The sequence below is a fragment of the Anomalospiza imberbis genome, chromosome 15, assembly GCF_031753505.1.
Source record: "Anomalospiza imberbis isolate Cuckoo-Finch-1a 21T00152 chromosome 15, ASM3175350v1, whole genome shotgun sequence".
Classification (NCBI taxonomy): Eukaryota; Metazoa; Chordata; class Aves; order Passeriformes; family Viduidae; genus Anomalospiza; species Anomalospiza imberbis.
The window spans coordinates 4,396,263-4,416,514 of record NC_089695.1 but is presented as its reverse complement, the minus strand read 5'-3'; the positions used below and the strand labels follow the sequence as shown (position 1 = coordinate 4,416,514).

The window sequence follows — 20,252 nt, the reverse complement described above, 5'->3', positions numbered from 1 at the left end:
CTTTCTTTTGTATTCCAGTCAGCTGTAGAGCTCTTCCCTTGAGAAATACCAAATTATCCACACATAATTGATTTCTTATGTTGATATCATTGGCAATGTTAAAACAGAAGAAGTAATTTGAGAACTGAAATGTTAACTGGAATCCAATAATTCTCACAAAGCTGAAAAAACCAACAATTTAATCTCCTCCCATACAGTTTAGCGATGACAAAAACAAACAGGATTGCTGCTGTTTGCATTCAAAAGCGACACAGCCATTTTCCACGCTGTTTTTTTATGGGAACATAAAAATAGAGATAGATAAAGGAGATATGAGATAGATAAAGGAGGATTGGCAGCATTACCAGAGCAGACAAAGTCTTTCTTCTGCACCTCTGCCACGAGGAAGCCACGCAGGCCGACGGGCGCCAGGCAGAAGGTGAACTGGCCGATGGTGCGGCGCTGGCGCAGCCAGTCCGACAGCCAGGCCAGGTGGCAGTCACAGTGCAGGAAGTTGGAGTGCAGCCGCCTGCAAAACACACAGCAAACCCACAGTTACCGGCGTTTTCCAAACCAAACCCACAAAGGCAGCCATCAACCGCGAGCCTGCCCCGCTCTCTGCTGCCATTTCAGTGGCATCACCCTAGGTTCTTGTTTACAGATGAGTCAGGGCTTGGCTGTCCTCAATATTATACAAAGGTCTAATAGAAATTTGTGCTATTATTTGCAATGTTTTCAAAATTTCAGTTAAATGGTGATCCACCTACAGATGGCCATTCTAGAGACAAAAATATGCAGAATTTAAGATTGCTCCATGTAATTGCTTTGTCTGTGATTTCACGTCAGAAAGAACTGCATCAGTGTGATATCTTTAATTGAATTCAAAGAATGGATTATTTAAACATGAGGACCAGGCTGAAGAACAGGATGATGAGTGATTCTTCCGTCTTCTCCATTATTTGGGGAGAGGTGGAGAGAGAGAACCTCTCCACATTAGCTCTGTGGGTTGGAGCATGGTGCTAATAACACCAAGGTTGTGGGTCTGATCCCTGTATGGGCCATTCACTGAAGACTTGGACTTGATGACTCTTATGGATCCCTTCCAACTCAGAATATTCTGGGAAAAGACAGGTAAAATAAAACTTCAGAGTCTACTGATACCATTTCTGTTCCTGTGTTGCCTGTACAAGTTCATCAATGCTCTTTTTCCTGTAGTAATTTAACAGAAGTATAAAGGATCTAGACAGGAATTTTCAGCTCATGAAAGATCCACTCATGGGCAGCGCCCTGCCAGGACTTGCAGAACCATTGTCACGTCTGCAAATTGATGATGGGTTCAGGGAACAAATCTGGTCATTTAAATAGCTACCAAATTTTAGGTCAAAACAGAAGTCCAGGACATTAATTATTTCATTCCTGTAATGACTCATGCATTTGGAGTGTTGCACCAAATGAAATCATGAACCAGATTAAAAATCCCATCAGAAATGGTTAGACAAAACATTATTCACTCATATTACAGGCACACAATTGGTGTGCACCAGATTTAGCCTCGTCCGTGCTCCAAAGAAATAAAATGTCTGTCTGTGAGCTGTCCTTACAGCACAGCAGCAGCTCAGCTCAGCAGTGGCGCCCAGGCTGACAGTCCCCAGATTTGTATGTCTGGGGTGGACAGCCACAATAAAGGAAAAGAAAAAAAACCCCACAAATCTGGAACTGAGAGTTTATCCTGTAGAGATGGAAAGCAGTAATCTCCTGGGAGTACTGCAAAATGTAATTGTTCTACAAGGATGGCTAGAAGACCTTGAGTTTAGGGATAGTGAAGCTCTTTAACTGAAGCTGCAGCAAGTTAGATTTCCAGTAATATCTTAGGCTATTATGAACAATTAATCTGCCTTTTTGTTGAAAAACAAATAAATACATAAATATCATCAAGCCAGAAATCATCCTAAGAATTTGTTGTAACTTAAGAGAGTCAGTGTTTTATTTAAGTCCTCAGAGTCTCATCCTTCCCACCACAGCAATCAACAATGATACTCAGGATCACCTTCCTTCTGGAACTGAGCTCATCCCATGCCGTTCCCTGCACCCCCTGCATGCAGACATGAGTGAGAAAAGCACTATTTCACAAAAAGGGTTAGGGTTAGGCAGTTCTCCTGTTCTGTGAGCTGTTTTTTTCCCCCTCACCTAATTGATTTATCTGGGTTTTGGGGGTTCCTGTTTCAGTAGTGCAAACCACCAGCTCCCTGCCTCAACAGATCCCTCCTTGTCTTTTGGCATAGCTGCTCTTCTTGGAGAGAAGATCATTTAGGAGCCCTGTCTTAACAAAGCAGCCTATCAGAATATATTGTTGATAATCATATTAATAAATACAGCCTCAAGAAGACTTTTCACAGTACTTCAAAAGCATTATAAACCAATTCCCTGTTAACACAAGAAACACTGAAGTGCATTCACACATTTGCAGTTTACCCTTAAATAAAAAAAATGAAAAGAAGTAATGCATTTACCTGTCTCAGCAGTAATTCACAGATGCAGAGACAACAGGACACTTACCATTAAGCAAATAGGTAGAGGGAACATGCTTTATCATAAATAAAGCTGTTTCAAGCAAAGGAAAGCAGATCAATAAAAACTAATTCCTGTCACTTCCAATCAAAGCTAAAAATCGATGAAACTTAAGAACAGAAAAGACAGCTAACTAAAAAATCTTAGCACAGAAGAGCTGATTTTGGTAAAGAATTCTTCAAATGCTTCAAAACTTCCTGGTATTTTACCATTTTTCCTCTTTCCCCTGAGCGCTCATGTTGAAGGTTAATATACTTTTTATATTTTCTTCTCTGTTCTGCAATAGGCAGATTGTTTTGAGAGCCATGAAGAAAAGCTGTTTATTCACAGAACCATCAGGGCACACGTAGCTGCAGCAGGAGCATCCCCAAATATCCTGCTAATGGATCTCACCAGAATTTAAAAGAGACACAAAGGAAAACACTGTCCACACTGCACTGGGCCTCAGCTGATTGGAAAAAGGGCTCATCCCTACTTAAGGAATATTCAGACCAGGGATTTCCGACAAAAAACTTCCAAAAAAAAAAAAGCACATCTAAGTGTCAGGTTATTTGAGAAGGTGAACACACTGATGATCATTTTTTAAGGAAATGGTGAACTCACCAAACTGTGAGGGACGTCATTCATAATCCATTTCCAACAAGAAACTTGAGAGAACATTAACATCCTCCCCCAAAGAGTATCTTTATGCAAATTCCCACATTGACCTGCTTGGGGTGCTGTGTATTATTTGGCAGTCTTTGGAGACTGAAACCTGTCATTTGATATTGATGAAACTGACTTTACAGAACATCAGGTGAATGAATACAAATCCAAGTTTGCTAAAGTTGCCCTTTTATCCATAGACCCAAAATTAAATTTCCAGCAAATCCTTTTAGAGTGGGGCAGCATTCATTTTCTATAAAATGTGTCTCTCAGAATTCAATAGAAAAGCTTTCCTTTATAAATCCTATTTATAAGTTCTTCCTTTTTTTTCCTTTTTTTTCCCCCCTAATTACAGCAGAGGGGGATTAGTCAGTGTAAGTCTCCAGGGAGTTATATACAAAGCCATCTCTGAAATTAAACTAAAGGGAAAATGGCAGAAGACACTGAAGGCTGAGCTCTGCTAACAGACAAGACTGGCTAATCTGGAAAAGCCAGGCAAAATTTCTGAATAAGAAAAGGCAAAACTCCAGGAACCTTAACTCTACACCTTTATCTTCTTTAGCCATTCTATTCTAAAAGACAAACATCTCATTTCCATTTAATTACCTACATTAAGGTCTAATAATGTCATCATTTGATGAAGAATGCAAATTTAAGTCAGAGGTTATCTTACAGAGATTGACATAAGTAAGAGCCATTTTTCTTCACTTCTGTTAATATATTAAATATGATTTTACACATGCATGCATAGCATCCCTGAAGTATTGTATTTTTCCAGTGGCACAGAAAATTTTCAGGCTAGCTACTATTTCCCTTTCTTTGCCTTTAGAATTAAATACATCTTGGATGAGTTTGAGAATCTGGAGGAAAAACAGGGGTGCTTTGTTTAGACATGACTTTTCCTGAAGCTGTGTATTCCCTAAAGGAATTTAAAGAAATAATTTACTTAAGGAAATGGTTTTGGTAGGCTATGGCTAAATTATACAAATGCTTAGTCTAATTTCACAGTCTTTGTATTTTGATCTACTAAAGAACAGAGCTTTTCCAGTGCAATGGCATGCAGCTCAGAAACAAATGGATTTGATATAAGAGAAGCTTTTATAAAATATCCATCAGAATAAGTGACATTTTGTTACAGAAAGTATCTGGAAAGATGCTTTTCTCATCTTCTTTAAAAATGCCTTGTTTCAGAAATTAGTATTCTGAATTTGAAAAGAATAAATGGGATTTAAACACAGGATATTAACAAAATTCAATAATTTGATCCATCTGAGCATTTTTTACAATTTTGCTGATATTCCAGCTTGGAAGACATTTCACATTATGGATTTTCCCAAGGGAAAAAAAAAAAGCCAGTTTATTTTCTGGGTAAATTCAAAATCTTGATAAAACTGACTGTTACTTAATGCTGGGCAGATCCAGAACAGTGGCTCTCAGGGCTCTGTGGGCACCAGCCCCCTTCACAACCCTACCTGGGCTCCCCAGGGGCTCCCCAGCCCTGCAGCCACCCAGGCCCCTGAGGCAGCCTGAGGGACTGAAATGAGATTATCACAGATGACAAATAGCCAAAAAGTTGGTTTACAGCATCAGGTTTGCATTATAAAATGAGAAAATCCTACTCACAGAGTCCTGATCTTTGGCATGTGATTGAAGCTGGTAACAGGAATGCGGGTGATGTTGTTGTTGTTGAGGGTACTGTTAGGAGAGAAAAAAAAAAAGAGAGAATAATAGGTTGATCAATTATTTGCATCTATTCACCAACACACCATTTACAAAAACAACCTGTTAAAATTCTTGGCAAGCAGCAAGGCACACTCCCAGATAGCTGTGACAATTTGTGACATACCATGAAAGATTCTACTCAGAGAAAGCAACCAACAGCAGCATCAGGATGGCTGGAGGTCACTGTTTGCCACGTCTGGGGAACGAGGGGTACAGAAAATGAGCTTTTATCAACTACTGGAACAGATCCAGACCTGTCTGTTCAACTGCCACTTTGTTTGAAAACCTGGTGCAGCCTGAGTGGGGGGACATCAGACTTGGGCACAGCATTTAAAGGCAATTTGAAGGATTTTGAAGTACTGCGACCAAAAGAGAGCTGTTGGCTCTCCCAGGCTTGTTAGCACAGCCTGCTGACACGGACAGACAGCTCCCATTGCTCCTCAGAAACACACGGATGGATGGGCTCCCTCTCCTCCCCTTCCTCAGGGAAAAATATATGGGGAGTGGAGCAGCCTGCAATAAAGCATGTCCTGACCCAGGCATGGAAGGATTGCTGCTGCTCTGTCAAAGCAGAGCCTACAGAGAAAATCTGGGCTGCTGGAGGGACCCCCTTAGAGCTTCTCAGGAAGAATGAACTGAGATTACCATCAGCTGTGTGTGCTGCTCCCGTTTGTGGAGCTCCTAATTATATCAATGACTCTCCAGCAAATTAGAAGCTATAAAGTTTATCAAGATAGCATGGGAAATGGAAAGCACTTTAACAGAGCCTAATTGCCACGCTGCCAGAGCACCAAATCTGCAAATACAGTAGCCCAGCTTGTCATGAGAATGGCCAGGGCTGGTGTCACTCAGTGTCCCAGCGTGGCCAGTCCTGCTTGAAACATGCAGTGTCCACAGCAGCAGGGCAGGGAGCAACCTCTGCATTCTACAAGGGGCACAGAATTCCACAGGGTCACTTTGGCAGAAGACAGTGCTTTTGTGTGTTTATGTATGTGCAGAAGAATACATAAGTACATACCTGCTGAAGCAGGAACAGCACCTACCTCATCCTTCCCTTAATCAAAAGCTCTAGAACAGTCTTCCAGGAGTTAACTCTCTCTCCTGGTCATCTGCCAATTCTAAAACCATTTTTACAATTCTGCCTAGAAATCCCTTGGCAGAGCCATCATCTAAAACATCAGCAGATTACAGCTAATTAGATTTTACCCTATTAAGACTGGGTTTTGGGTACACAGGAAGACACACACAGACATATTGGCAAAGCCAGGAGGTAGCAGGGTACCCTGGCTCTGCACAGGCACGCTCAGGAGCAGGCTGGGAGCAGCTCTGACACTTGCAGCTTGTTTTGGTGCTGCTGCTGTGCTGCATCCTGGCAGGACAGCACCCACGTAGTCGCTCAGCAGGATCAGAGCTGGTATTCCAGCACTGTGCTGCACCAGATGGATGCACTGGAAATCTGGAGCCAGCTTGGGGGCTGACATACCCATGACAGCAAACTGCACCAACAGAGCAAAATTACCCTTCCTTTCCAAATCTGTGAGCAGAGAGAGTAATGTCAGTAAAAGCAGAGTTTTGAAAATCTGGAATCTGCATGTGAGATCTGCTGCCAGAGATCTGTATCAGTCAAGTCACACATGTTCACACACCAGGCTGATAAGAGCTGTCAGTCTTAGCACATGATAACTTATAGTATAACATGTAGTATTCATTCCAGATCCTCTGGAAAACTTAAAGATAATAAAAATTGGACAAGGAACACACAGCCAAGTATTGGAACTGATGGGTGTACAAACCACTGGGTTTGTGGATTCAGGTTCTCAATAGGCAAGGACTCAAAGGCAGCCTACTAAAAATGTGAAGGGCAAGATGAAGAGGGAAACACTGTCAGCTTCAGCAGGAGAGCTGGAAGTCAGCTCTTGGAGCTGCCAGCCCCTCTGCCAGCTGTGCCTCCCAGCCTGCAGGGCTCTGCTGTGCTGTGGCTGCAGGGCTGGCACCCTGAGCACCAGTGTTAGGGCTGCAAGCTCTGCCACAGTCCCTGCTACTCACGTCCCACTGGGGCAGACTGTAGGGTGCAAAATGAACCTCTCTGTCCTACAATGCTGGTGCTCCATTACCTTATTTACCCACTGATGTAACCAGTCTTTTGTGGCCAATGAGCCAAAAACAAGCCTGAACAACAATTTCAGAAAGGGAACAAACCCACTGAGAGTGCATGAATATATACATTAACACACCCACCCCTCAGTATCTGTATGTGTTTGCTTTTTACATGTTGGGAAGTTCAAACAGGGCTCAGAAATGGAATTTATAATTGCATCACCATTTTTTTTCCTGTAAACATAAAAATATAATTCTGAGGCAACCCTCTGCCTTGGTTGCCTATTACTTTAAAATGAGTTATGCACTGGGATGGAAGATTTTAGGTATGCAGTGATAAATAAAAGCCACATGTGAAGTCAGCTCACAAACATTAAATCACAGACGTAGCTGATGTCTGAATCAGTCACATATGGCACTACAGGACTCAATGGGGGCCGTAGGAATTCAAGAGAGATTTTTCTATTGATTTCTAAAGGATGTGGATTGGATTAAGGTAGAGCAGGCTGTGACAGTGAGCTTCCCTCTGCACTGAGGGCAGAGAACACCTCCCTGTCCCCCAGAGCAAGTCATCTGCATGCAGAAAGGTCACCTGTTACTGACTTGATGATTCAAAAATATTTTACAAGTTCTTAAAATATTTCTACTTAAGAGACTAAGCATTATTCCAATCACACAGCATTTCTGCTCACAAGATACCGAATGAGAGTGGCTCAGGTTTTTCAAAGGTTTGCAAATACTTGCTTATTTTCAAATAAGCAAAGGTTCCCCATAGTTCATTGACAAATATATAACCCCCCTTCTAAGAATCCTAAATCAGTGCTGAATTAATATTCTCTTTACACACAAATTTCAGGGATAACTCTAGCAGACAGCTACTGCACAGATAACTTAGTAGAATACTATTTCATTGATATTTAAATGTTAACTATAATGAAGGCAATAAAACATCTATGATAACAGCAATTATTTCAGAACAGAGGAGGCCAAACACTGCAAAGGGCACTAATTGCCAGTGAACTGCCTGCACTACAGCCCAGCAGGAGCTGCAGGAATTTAACCCTGCTGCTCTGGCTGCACAGCACGCAGCTCCCAGGCAGTGGGGACTCTGGAATGGGAATGTGTTCAGGTAGAGATGTGCTCTAGAGACATCCTGCAAAGCTTTCCATCATGCACATGATTCCTTCCCAGCAATGATTTTTTAAGAGCTGTGTCCTGGCAGGGTTGAACACACAATACAGCAGCATTTTTAGTACATGAAGGGAAAAAAATAAATGATGCTCCAGTTGTCTGCTGGCTGCTCCAAGGTCCCAGCCTCAGACTGATTCACCCAAAATTCAAATCCATAGAAAGAGATTAATAAATACCAGGAAGCTGTGAGAAATAGGAATTCCAGAATCTTCTGACTCCTCCAACATCATATGGGGATGCATATTCTGCTGAGTGGTCCTCAGCCTCAAACCTCCCACCTCTTCCAGACCCCAACACCTCCCTTGAAAAAGCACTGTCCTCCCATTTAGAAGTCCTCTCCCTGTAAACTGTTCACACCCAAATGCTGACTCAGGAAACTGGGGTTATAGACAATATTATTTATGCCAGCCAACTTCCCACCTTGGGCTGTGATCCTTGTCACTTCTTGCAGGGTAAGCAGAAGCAGACTGCAGCAGCCCTAAGGATCCTCCAAGGACTACTTGGAAGATGCATAACGTGAGATCAGCAGTCCCTGAGGTGGCACATCCCCCACCACTGTGAAGTGCCAGAGTCCCACTGACTCCAATATGCAGCCCCAGAGGAGCTGCTCTCCTAACTCACCGCTCTGCCAGTCGTCCAAACTGGCTACAGGCACACGTGGAGCTGCTTTCCTCCTTCTGAAAAACAAAGCTGATTTACAGCCCCTACTAATCAGAATTTTTCTCAAGGAAAGAGTGCTCAGTCTGCAATCCTGTCATGATTTGAAAACAATTACTTATCTCCTTCCTCAAACTTCTGGTGCAAATTTAATTCCATGCAGTTGCACTTTTTGTTCTCTTCTGACTTGCTCCAAATTCATGAATGCCACTGCAGTTCCCTGACACAGAGCTGGTAATTCCAGACAGTGTAAATACATTAAAATCACTAGCCTGCAGAAACGACTGTCATGTCTGTGGTTCTTTCAATAATATTTATGCATTATCCTTTACACCTTTCTCTGCCTTGCATAGGACTGACTAGAAACAGAAAAAAAACAATACTCCTAATTCAAAAGAAATCACACAACTTTTATGGCAGAGGCCTTGAGAAAAAAAAGGAAATTTTGAATGCTGCTAATAGTACAAGTATTTTAGTTTAAAAATTCAGAAACTCTAAGCTTCCTTTCAGGTCCCTTGGACAAATTCAGAGAGCAGAAATCCCAAGCTGTCAGGTCAATATTCAATCTCAATTCTGTATATCACAGATCACACAAAGATTTTGCTTCCCTTAATTAGAATTCAATTAATATAATTAAGAGAATATAATAAACATCAGAATGCCTGTTAACTTTTTCATCTGAAATCATACTTTCATGACAACATATCCACATGCTCTAATCTGATTTGGTACCAAAAGGATCTCCTTTGACAGAAAATGTTACACAACACAACAGAAATATCTGAAACATTAACTAGTTATTAAAAAATGACTGTCTTAATGTTTTCCAGTCACACTTCAAGTGGAAAAATGCATAGGAGGGTTGGTTTTTTGTTTAACACACAACACTGATGACAATACCACCTGCTACATCCCAGCTTAAAAAAAAAAAAATCTGGTATCCTAGTTGATCATTGACAAAAGGAAAAAAAAAACCTATGCAGATGTCCATTTTTCTAAGTACAAGGCATTTTCATAATATGCATCAGTACAGTGCAATAGCCACAGTGATGCTTCCTTCTTGTTTCAACCTGAACAGATTCAAGTGAAAGGGGCAGGGGAGAATCTGTTTGATGCTGAAGATGCCCATTGCTACTTGGCAGTAACAGGGATTGGTTTCTGGTTTCCTTCCCACTGCACATCTGTAGCTGATTAGCAAAATAGCTAATCAAACTGAGACATTATAATTCAAACTTAATTCAAATTGAGCATTTTCCCCAAGTCTTAATAAGCATCTCCCATAGTTACTAGAGGCCTGCTGTGCTGGCCATTCAGGTTTTTGATCCACACCAGGCTGCTTTGGTGTCACATTTGGCTGACCATGAGACACCACAGCATTTGTAAAATTCTCAGTTAGAAAGAAATATTCAGACTCATTTACTGACAGGTAAATGGAGGAAGAGATCTGCAGAGGCACCATCTCCTGTACTAGATTATTGCTAGGTTTGAATGCATTTTATGTTTGAGCAGTGCAGATTTTTTAGAGGTTTCTAACACACAGGATTTGATATCAGGAATCCTACAAACTCCAGCCCTTCTTTGGCAGCACAGGCTTCCATGTGTCTGTGGGCTTCACTCTAAGTTAAACAACGATGTTCAGTTCCTTTTGCCACTCAAAACTCTCTCAACACATTGTGAAAAGGTGGTGCTGGGTTACCTCCCTCTGTGATGAACGTGGGTTTTGAAAGTGAGACACTGAAATGGAGCAGCAAAGCCAAGGGGAGCAGGCTGGTGGGGCTGAGCTGTGCCAGGCCCTGCAGCACTGGGAGCACTAACAACCAACATTTCCTTCTGTCTCCTCCAATTACCCCCCTGCTCTGTCACAGGGTGCTCCTGGCTGGGTGTGTAATCCCCGTGTTGTGTGTCCATAACACCATGTAATTGGGCCTAATGCAAGATTATTATCCATGTGCATGCAATGGATAGCTACAAATGGTGTGTCTGCAGCTGGGAACGTTCCCAGGAGTGAATTACTGTCATACTCCCAGATTACTGCCATGGCTCCCAGCTCCTATCCCCACCGCAACTATACATCCACTAAATGAGACCAGGAAATTCATTCAGACTTAACCAAGGCATCTCCAAGCATAATTAAGACTCTCATGCTAATAGTTTTTTTGATAATGTTACATCTACTCAGAAGTGGGTGAAGTGAGGCAAAAAAGAGAAAAAAAAAAAGCTGAACAGCTCTGCCTAAATTGCCAGTGGAGCTCAGAAGACAGCACTACTCTGTGCTTGGCAATGCCAGAAACATGACTTATCCAAGACCTCAAAGCTTTGGGGGTGTCTGTGTGTGTAGTGTTAGTAAATAAAAGTGAAGGAATCTTTTTTTCCCAGTGTACATGTGGAGTGCAACTGTTGAGCCCTATGCAAGATTAGACATCACCATCAGTATTTATGCACATAAAAGGAGGACCTCAGGATCTGTCTGAAATACAGAGATGAAACATGAATTTGGGAGCTGACCAGCAGTATAATTTAGCACTAACAGTGCCATTACCTTAGACCTCTGTGTTTCACATCACTTACTTTTCACATCACTTACTTTTAAACCTCCATTCAACTACATAAAACCACTTTGCCACTGCAAAGGAAAAGGACACCCTCTGCTCCTTGTATTCGCACAGGGGTTAAGCAAAGCAGTAACAGGTTTAAATTTCAGAAAGAGGGATCTTTGTTAGGTACAGGGAAAATGTTTCTTACAATAAGAAGAGGAAAAATACAGAAAAGAGCTGTTACAGAGTGTGCAGCCACCAGGAGGGAAGCCTGTAATAAAATACTAAGTGAATCCCTGTCAGGAATGGCATTGGATGAGCCTGCCCCAGGGAGGGACAGTGGATGACAATTTCTGACCCCCACCAGCCCTCATATAGCACCCAATAAAACTAACAGCAACAATTCCAAAAAGTGAATCTAAATCTATATTTAGCAATAAACGCAAGACTTGAGTTTCATACGCTGCCATAATTAATGTGTGTAATTAACTTTCACATTGCAGGGCAAAAGGAGCTATATTTCCAATAGCTGTAAAGAGCTATTTTTCACACAGGTCAGGAGGAATTTGCATTGAATTAAATATTTACTGTTTCTTCTGGCCTCTGATGAAGAAGCAAAGTGGCTTTAGCACTCCATCCCTCAGCACTGAGTACAGTCACCCTCGACTTTCGAGGCATCCAAGGTTTGCTTTTTAGGCAATGCCCAAAACTCAACTGCATCTCCTTTCAGTTGTGGTGAGCCCCGAGTGCCTCTTGTACTCAATTCCTTGATCTCACCACAGACTGTTTAAGTTAAAGCCCACAACTACCATGTGGGCAGATAATGAAAGCAACTGATGCTGCACTGATTAATCCTTTACTCGGCACTGTTAGGAAACATAATGATCTCACAAGGGGCTTATTCACTGACATGGAGCAGCAGAGCTCTGAGCTGACACCTCAAATTAGCAGCACAAGCAATAACAGCTGGGGGTTTGTCTCAATATTTGTACCCAACTCTAAAATGAGTTGGCACCAGAAAATTGTTATTTTTAAACACAACGTTAGCCCAGGCAAATAATGGTCTAAATAGTCTCCAGGTGACATGAAGAAGCCACTGAAATAAAAATAACTGGTTGCCAATTAGTGGTTTCTGTTCTAGTATTAGTCTTTTGACAATGTGTTCACAAATGTTCTCATCACATTGCTGTGAGAGGCTCCAGCATCATTAACTTGGGAAGCTGACATCAGAAATGTGAATATCTCAAGGATACAGAGGAAAGAAAATCTCTGTTTTAGAAATGTATGGAAAAAATAAAGTAAATAAGCTTAGCATGAATTATGCAAAAAATTGCCGACAGTGTTTACTGCTACAATTGTCTGGTTCTTCCCATTCTGTGGCTAATTTTAATTTGCATATAACTGTCAGATTTTAACTATGTAAGTTTATTATAAAGGACAGATGTTTAAAGCAGATTTGTTTTTCCCCTTGAAGGGGCGAGATTCCTTTCAAAAACATCAGGCTTTAGGGAAATTGAGTTATTACAATAACAGATTCTTTGTTTAAAATGCCTGTTTCGTCACCTGGCAAGAACCAGGATACTCACACTTGCCCACAGTGATAACTTTAGGACATATTAACTTAAGTCCTGTAATTACTGCATTAATTCCCCCTGGAGTCTGGCTGTGCCTTGGCTGGAGTTTCTGGGATGGGCAAGCTCAGGAGCTGAGGTTAAGAGCGGGGGAGAGGGGAAAAAAGTCTTGCAGCAAGAAAATGTTGGGCAAGTTATCCAGCTAAAGAGATTGCAACTGGGAATCAGTGGAAATGGGCAAGAGGCCAGAAATATCAAGCATGAGCAAAATTAAGGATTTTGGTATTGTATGGCCACACCTTTCTGGTGCTACCTTTAGCCATGAATTTATGTTAGATATGCACATACATATCATTATGCCTGAATTTACTTACTTATGCCAACACCCAAATAAATAAAATATTCCAAAACAAGGTAAAGCAGAGAACAGGATAAGATAAAATAAAGCATAATAAAGTTTATACAGAGAAAGTGGGTACAAATTTAATTGTGTACTTTGTTAGATGTTAAATCAAGAATATAATTCACGTGGACTTACATGAAATGTCTTATTGCTTCCCCTAGAGAAGTTGCTCTTTCTGTGCACTGAAAGACATTGCTGTTTTCCCACACAAGCAAATCACCTCTATCAGCTGTACAAAATACATGTACCAGTTGCATCTCCCAATTCTTTCTAACATCTATGCCTAGTGAGAGTTGAAAAAGCTTTTTAGAGAAGTTTCAATCAACTTTTCAATCTTTTACATGGCACTTTAATTCTAGGCAGAAAATACAAATTCCATTCAGCCTAAATTAAAACATAAAAACATTGGTGCAAAGACAAGAGAATGCAGGCTGAAATTATTCTGCCACTGGTTTATTTTTGAATGAAGGATTCTCCAATGAGTTTTTCTTCTAAACTCAAAAATTGCAAATGAAACATTGGCTTTCCTTTTTATTTTTGAATCAAAAAAATTTCTCAGGTCTTTGCCCAAAGGCTACACAATTTTCAGTACACTGTATTGGGAATGCCTGCTGTGGCTCTAAGTCCCAATTACATCCACAATTTTGATTTGGACTAAAAGAAATAAAAGTATTTACGTGAACACTGAGTAAATCTTTTACATCATTAGGGTGGTTTTGATGTTTCTCTATGGTACCAAATTTCAGGGCTGATATTATTGCCTAAAACCACTGGGAACAATGTCTGCTGAAGTCAGAGCAAATCCCACTGCTGATTTCAGCAGAGAGTGAATCTAGTCCCTGCAATCCATTTATTTAGGCACAGATTTTTGCAGGAACCACAGAAATAAAAAATATAATTGCGTTCCATTTAAATTCCCCTAAATTTTGGTTTGTAGATTCATTTGAAAACGTCTTTTTCAATAAATTAATACAATAAACTTACAATACAATTATTTCGCTTTCATATAAATTAATTGTTAACTAGAGTTGGTTTTGGTGGGTTTTTTTTAGGTTATACAGAGATCTCTCATACCAAACATGGCTCTTGGTGTCCCCCAGCTGCATGCGTGTCAGGAACTGTGGTTTATGGATTCTGTGCTGCTCCTGACAAAATCAATGGAAACAGGACTAGGTTCTCAATAGATACAGAGGTCTGAAAGCCTACCAGAATGAATTTATGGAAAAGATAAAAAAGAATCAACAACATGAAGTCAAATTATACAAACTTTGTATTTGTTGGATCAGCTCCTCAGTAAAATAAAACAGTTTCTCAGGTCCCTGCCTAAAGAGTTATTTCAGGTTAGTCCTTTCTAAAGGTGAAACAGCTTTATAAACACAATCCAATTCAAACTAACACAGTTTGACTCCAAAATTTGAAAGGACTTTGATAATTTGTTCAGCCTGATGGCTTTTAATGATGGAGATTTCCAAGGTAAAAGGTTTCAGCATTCAGTCAGCTGAGTGTTACTATTTCCTTAGAGGACTTCACCAAAAGACATTCTAAAGAAATTGATTAACACTGGATCAGAAAGGAACGGTATCATTCTTCAAAGCCGTGTTTTAATTTGTCCTGTCCTGTGTACACCGCAGCCTTAATGCTACAGCATTATGGTAAAAAAATTCTATTCTACTCTCTAATCTTACAGCCTTCCCCCCACAATGAACACAGCCCTCCATACTCCTCCGAGTAACACACCACCAACAGAAAAGCCATTCCGAGTGGCAGACAGAAATTAGTTGCCTTTTCTGAGGTAAAGAAAGTGACAAAAATGGACTTTCCATCCACTGTTGGTGCCCTGTGGTCGTGTTCAGTCTCCTTGGGATGGTCACTGTGCCAGCCCGTGGCCACTTCAGTGCCGCAATGCGGCAGCGCCCGCGGGACTGCGGGAGCCTGCGGAGCCCGCGTTGCCCGCTGGGAACAAAGAGGGACGAGCCACCAGCCCCAGAGTGACACGGCACTGCTGGCAGTTTAGCCAAGTGTCAGTGTAAAAGGTTCTACCAACACCTTGTAAGAGGAGGCAATGGGAATCCACAGAGAGGGGGTGGCCAGAATCCCTGGGTGCAATTTTATCCCAACAGCAGAACCAGCAGGTTCTGCAGGCAAAAATAATGCCCCTTATTGCTCTGGCCAGATCCCACTGATCTCAGTGCCTCAGCTGCCCTTCAGCTTCCAAGGCCATTGGCATTCCCACTGGGAGACAGCAGCAGGAAGAGATCTTCCATAGCTCCAGCAAGAGGACAATGGCCATGGTGCGGCATAGAACCGCACAGGCAGTTCCTGGCTTTGGACAGCAGAGGAAGGAAAACAAGAAAATTTTTAAAGAGAGAACACTTCACCTTATCTGCCAAAATTGCCTCCCTAAAGTGCAAGAGACTGAGAAGGTATTTATGGAATAATTTTATATTCTAAAACTATGTCACGCCCCTATCTACAATTCATCCATGCTGGAAATTAAGGCTAAAATACAGGCTAGTATAAATCCACATGAATGAAATAGGAAATGTGTGATACACACATCCTGTGAATTTAAACTTGCATGTATGGGCAGTCGTTAAGGAAAAGTTACATTTATAGAGGAAAGAAACGCTTTGAAAAAACAAAGACTACACGTAGTTTCTAGACAAGGACAATTACGTTTCTTGGTAAAGCTGGAAAGAGATCTGCTTTCCATCAGGATTTTATTTTAATAAGGCATTAGACAGTGCTTGTGTGTATCACACAAGGAAAAGGTCAACATGTTTAAAAATGCCTACCTTTCCAATTTTTACATTTCTCCCAAACTCCATCTGCCCATGAGAAGCAGCAGTATCTACTTATATTCATGCAATACAGGTAAGAAACCATAGAATCTGAATAGTAAATACTCACAGCGTTTCATTAGCCTCCAGTCGACAGAGAAAAAGCACAAAATAAAACATACACAGAAAAAATTCGACGCACCCATGATTTGTTCAGGAATATTCTACAACTGCGAGCTGTAGCTAAATAAAAGGAGTCTATTCTTCTCCACACATAACTGTTTCTCTGCATGCACCCAAAATATAATATACCTGCCATTGTGGAGGGTCTGTCCTACCCGTTTCGGCTGGAGTGTCTCACCTGGCTTCTAACGCCCTTCCCGCGGACGGGAAGACGGGATGTCTCACAGACGGGATGGACCCAACCCTTTTAAGACACCACTGGAATTGCCCAAGGAGCCAGTAGGAAGCGTGGGTGCTGCAGCGTGGGCTCCCCCTCCCCAGAGCCCGCCCAGCCCGCAACCGCCTCCTGCACCAACGGGGGCTTCTGGCGGCCTCCAAAGCGCCGTCGCAGAGATGCTGCATTGCGGCAATTTATCGATCGCAGCGGCCACGTCCCGCGCTGGGGGCCATGAACCAGGGAAGTGCCCCACACTCCCTTCTCCAGCAAAGCCCTGCTGCTGTCAGACACAACCCATGGTTCTAGTGGTGAACAGAGACCTTGCCCAGTCTGTGCTGTTTCACCCCTCCAGTGCAGCCATCAGCCTGGCTTGCACTGTGTTCTCTTCTCTTTACCCTCAAATAAAGCCCACACCAAGTGATAGTCTGGTGCTTGCACACTGAGAAGCCTTACCCCACCCAGCACTGGAGAAGACAATTTTAAACAGTTAATGGCACAACTGAACGTCGTTTCCATCAATGGATTTATGTGGCCATTGATGCTGTTTCAACTGACCAAGCTATTCTCTCTAAAACACTCGAGCAAAATGGCACATTATAACAAAGATTACTGGATGGCCTTACAGCATTTTTAGATTTGTTTCTAAGGATGTACAGATGTCCCAAGCATGGCCATCCATCATTTGTGAAGACTAAAACCAATGCATTCAGATTATTCACCCCAAAATAGAAACGTAATGTACGTTTTCTAAACGTAAAGAAATGTAATGCTGCTTCAAAAATATTGAACCAGTTAACAAGAAATTGCTTCATTTATGATAACTTAATTAACATAGAAATAGTGATTATTTATCTTCAAATGACTTTGACATTATTTTATACTTCTGTCCTAAAAGCTGCTCTTAAATTTTCTTTATTCCTAAGCCCAGGAGTAGATAAGCTACATACATAAAATCTAATTTATATTAATCTTATTCCTACCTTTTAAGTTTTAAAAATTTTTTTCTCGATTTAACCTTAATGTTAAAATACTTCCAGCATAACATATACACACATATAGACCTACCTTATACGCATAACCTTTTGAACAGAGAGAAAAAAGACACTATTTGATCTTTAGATCAGAAGCAGGTTTTACCAATGCATTTTTTTCAGGCACAGATATAGTTATCTACTTTACTTCCAAGAAGTTCCAAGCTATCTACATATTACTGATTTGATTTCTAATTTATTACAGGCACAATATTATTGTCCTAGCTAAAAATATTGGATAATGCCAGTAATATGTAATACATAGTACTCTAGTCCCTGCAGCTACAGTTTAAGGTAAAATATCTGACATCTTGCTTCAACTGGGAGCGCAACAATCCTTGTATTCAGAGCTCCCATCACAGTTTTACTCTCTCTTTCCAGGCTTCTGAGCCCTCCCTTGAACAAAGACTGGCTACAGCTCCGAGCCTTTGTCTATGTAGTACTTAGCACAGCAAAGGGACAAAAGCAACGTCTGAGAAAGACAAACCATCTACCCCCCTACTGGTCACAAACAATGCCTTTAGCTGCACACAGAAAAAAAGAAGGGAAACATTTATGTGTTTTGAAATGTTTTTGTACGGATCATTTTTTGCTGTTGTGAGTGAGCCCAGAGGATGCAGGAGTTCCCACACACACCACCAGCTCTGGACCCTCGTGTTGCAGGAGGGCTGAGGACATCCCAGGATATTTGACAGTGATATCACAGGAACTTGTGGTGCACATGCATGCAACATCCCTCCAGCCACAGAGGCTGCATTGGTGCCAACAGAACCACATCCAGCTCCTGGAGCATCATCATCCTGCTGGTTGGGGGAGTCATAGAAACAATGAACTGCAAAGTGCGGCATAAAATGACTGCTCATCCACCTTGAGCTCATCATGTTCCCTCAGAAGTGTGCCATCACCTCTGCTTTATCAGCAAGGAGTTTTATTCCATCCTAGTCTTCAGCTCAGCTCTTGGTTAAGGTGTTGAGCTGCACATCAGCATGAAATACACAGCTGAGTGTCCTCTAGATTAAGTCGTTCACATTCATTTGACTTTCAAGTCAAAATGCTTGTTCTACATCTTTTATATTACTGACAAAGAAACTGTATTAGTCAAAGGGGAGGGAGGGCAGGTCACAAGATGAGCAGAGCATGCAAATGAAACAATTAATATCATGGGAGAGAAGGTGTGCCAGAAATCTCTGTATCCCCTGGAGTTTTGACTTTGGAATCTCTCGGAGCAGTGATTGCAGCACCAGGCTTAAACGACACAACCCATAAAACTGGGCTTCCTCAAAAAGCATACTGGTCAGTGATTCATGAAACTAATAATTCTAACCTGCCACTGCTCTTATCTTGGTACATTCTGCAGCCTGTATGGCTCCAGGCTATTCTTAAAGGGAAAAAACCCTCCAACCTAATGGGGCAGGGAAGGAAAATGAGCACAGCATTCAACTACTACATATGCTCCAGGAAGGGAAATATCCATCTTTCTAAATATGTAACATAATTAGGCATCCGGACCAAGGACTGATAGAAATGTTAATCAATTTGCAAGGACATGCCTGAAATACGGCAGGATTAGCAAAATCATTGATCAATGAATTTATGCAAATATATTCTCCCCATAAAGAGAGCGTTACATTACATCTGTAACAGGCATCAGTGATTTTCAGAGACCCTCTCTTAGCCTCTCTTATTTTGTCTCGGCTGGTCTTTGATATAAAGCCTGTCACCATGGTGCCATCTGGATAGTGTTCCTTTCACCATGCCGTACTTCCAACCTCCCATTTGTAATCTGCTGTACAACAGAGGTTATCTCAGATTTCATTTCCACATCTTGAGCAGGGACACCAGATCTCCCACAGACATGCATCAGCAAATAAAAACATTTCTTATCAAGTAACCACAATGCACCCCATCTTCCCTACATCAACTCGTCATGCTGATTATGCATCTCCTTTCCCTAGGGTCCACTGGGGGGGGCACTCCACTTTCTACAAGTTCACCCAAAAAAAGGCATTTCTGTAGTTAATCTTATCTCTGACTATTTTTGTAACTGAAACCTTGTAGTAACCATAACAAGGTTCTCTGGGAGCCTTTCTCCTTCCCTTACAGACAGCGATAGAGGAGGCAGGAAGAATGGGAAGAGAAGAAACTAAGGTACAGTCTAACAAATGATGGAGTGAAGAGAAGGGGAAATTCCCATTTGTCTACTGATACCTCTGTACTCTGAGCACACTATTTCTCTATTGCCAAACCAGCTGTTGACTTCCTCTTGCATAACTTGATTGTCTGTGAGACAAGCTCAACATAGAAAACTATAGATAAGATACTCCTAGAAATGCCACACTCCTTGTTTTTCACCTAATTTCACCAGCAGGTACATGCTTCAATTAACTGCCAATGGCTAAACCCTTCCATTACTTTTGATTACATGTATCACTTTTCCATGTTGACTGCTGAAATAGTAAAGATTTTAAATTGTTTTTATTAACTTACATCCATTTGAGCTAATATACACCCTTGGGTAAAAAAAACAACCCCAAACAAACCAATAAAAAAAAAAAAAACCAAAAAAATCCCCAAAACCCAAACCACAAAAAAACATAAATCAAAAACTGCAATAATTTAAATTTGACTGTACTCAAGTATAAGTAAACTAGCTATCTAAAACTAGCACATCATT

The 20,252-nt window shown here is 41.3% G+C and overlaps 1 protein-coding gene across 4 annotated transcripts in view; it reads right to left on the bottom strand.

Annotated features, from left to right (window-relative positions):
* Nucleotides 1-20,252, bottom strand: part of SLIT3 (slit guidance ligand 3) — a 483,584-nt gene that overhangs the window by 182,980 nt on the left and 280,352 nt on the right. For all 4 annotated transcript variants that reach the window (XM_068205597.1, XM_068205596.1, XM_068205599.1 and 1 more), the window contains 2 exons: nt 4,816-4,887; nt 345-508 (listed from right to left, as the gene is read on the bottom strand). In XM_068205597.1, coding sequence (XP_068061698.1) covers nt 345-508; nt 4,816-4,887 — 236 coding nt within the window. The remainder of the gene's footprint in view (nt 1-344; nt 509-4,815; nt 4,888-20,252) is intronic.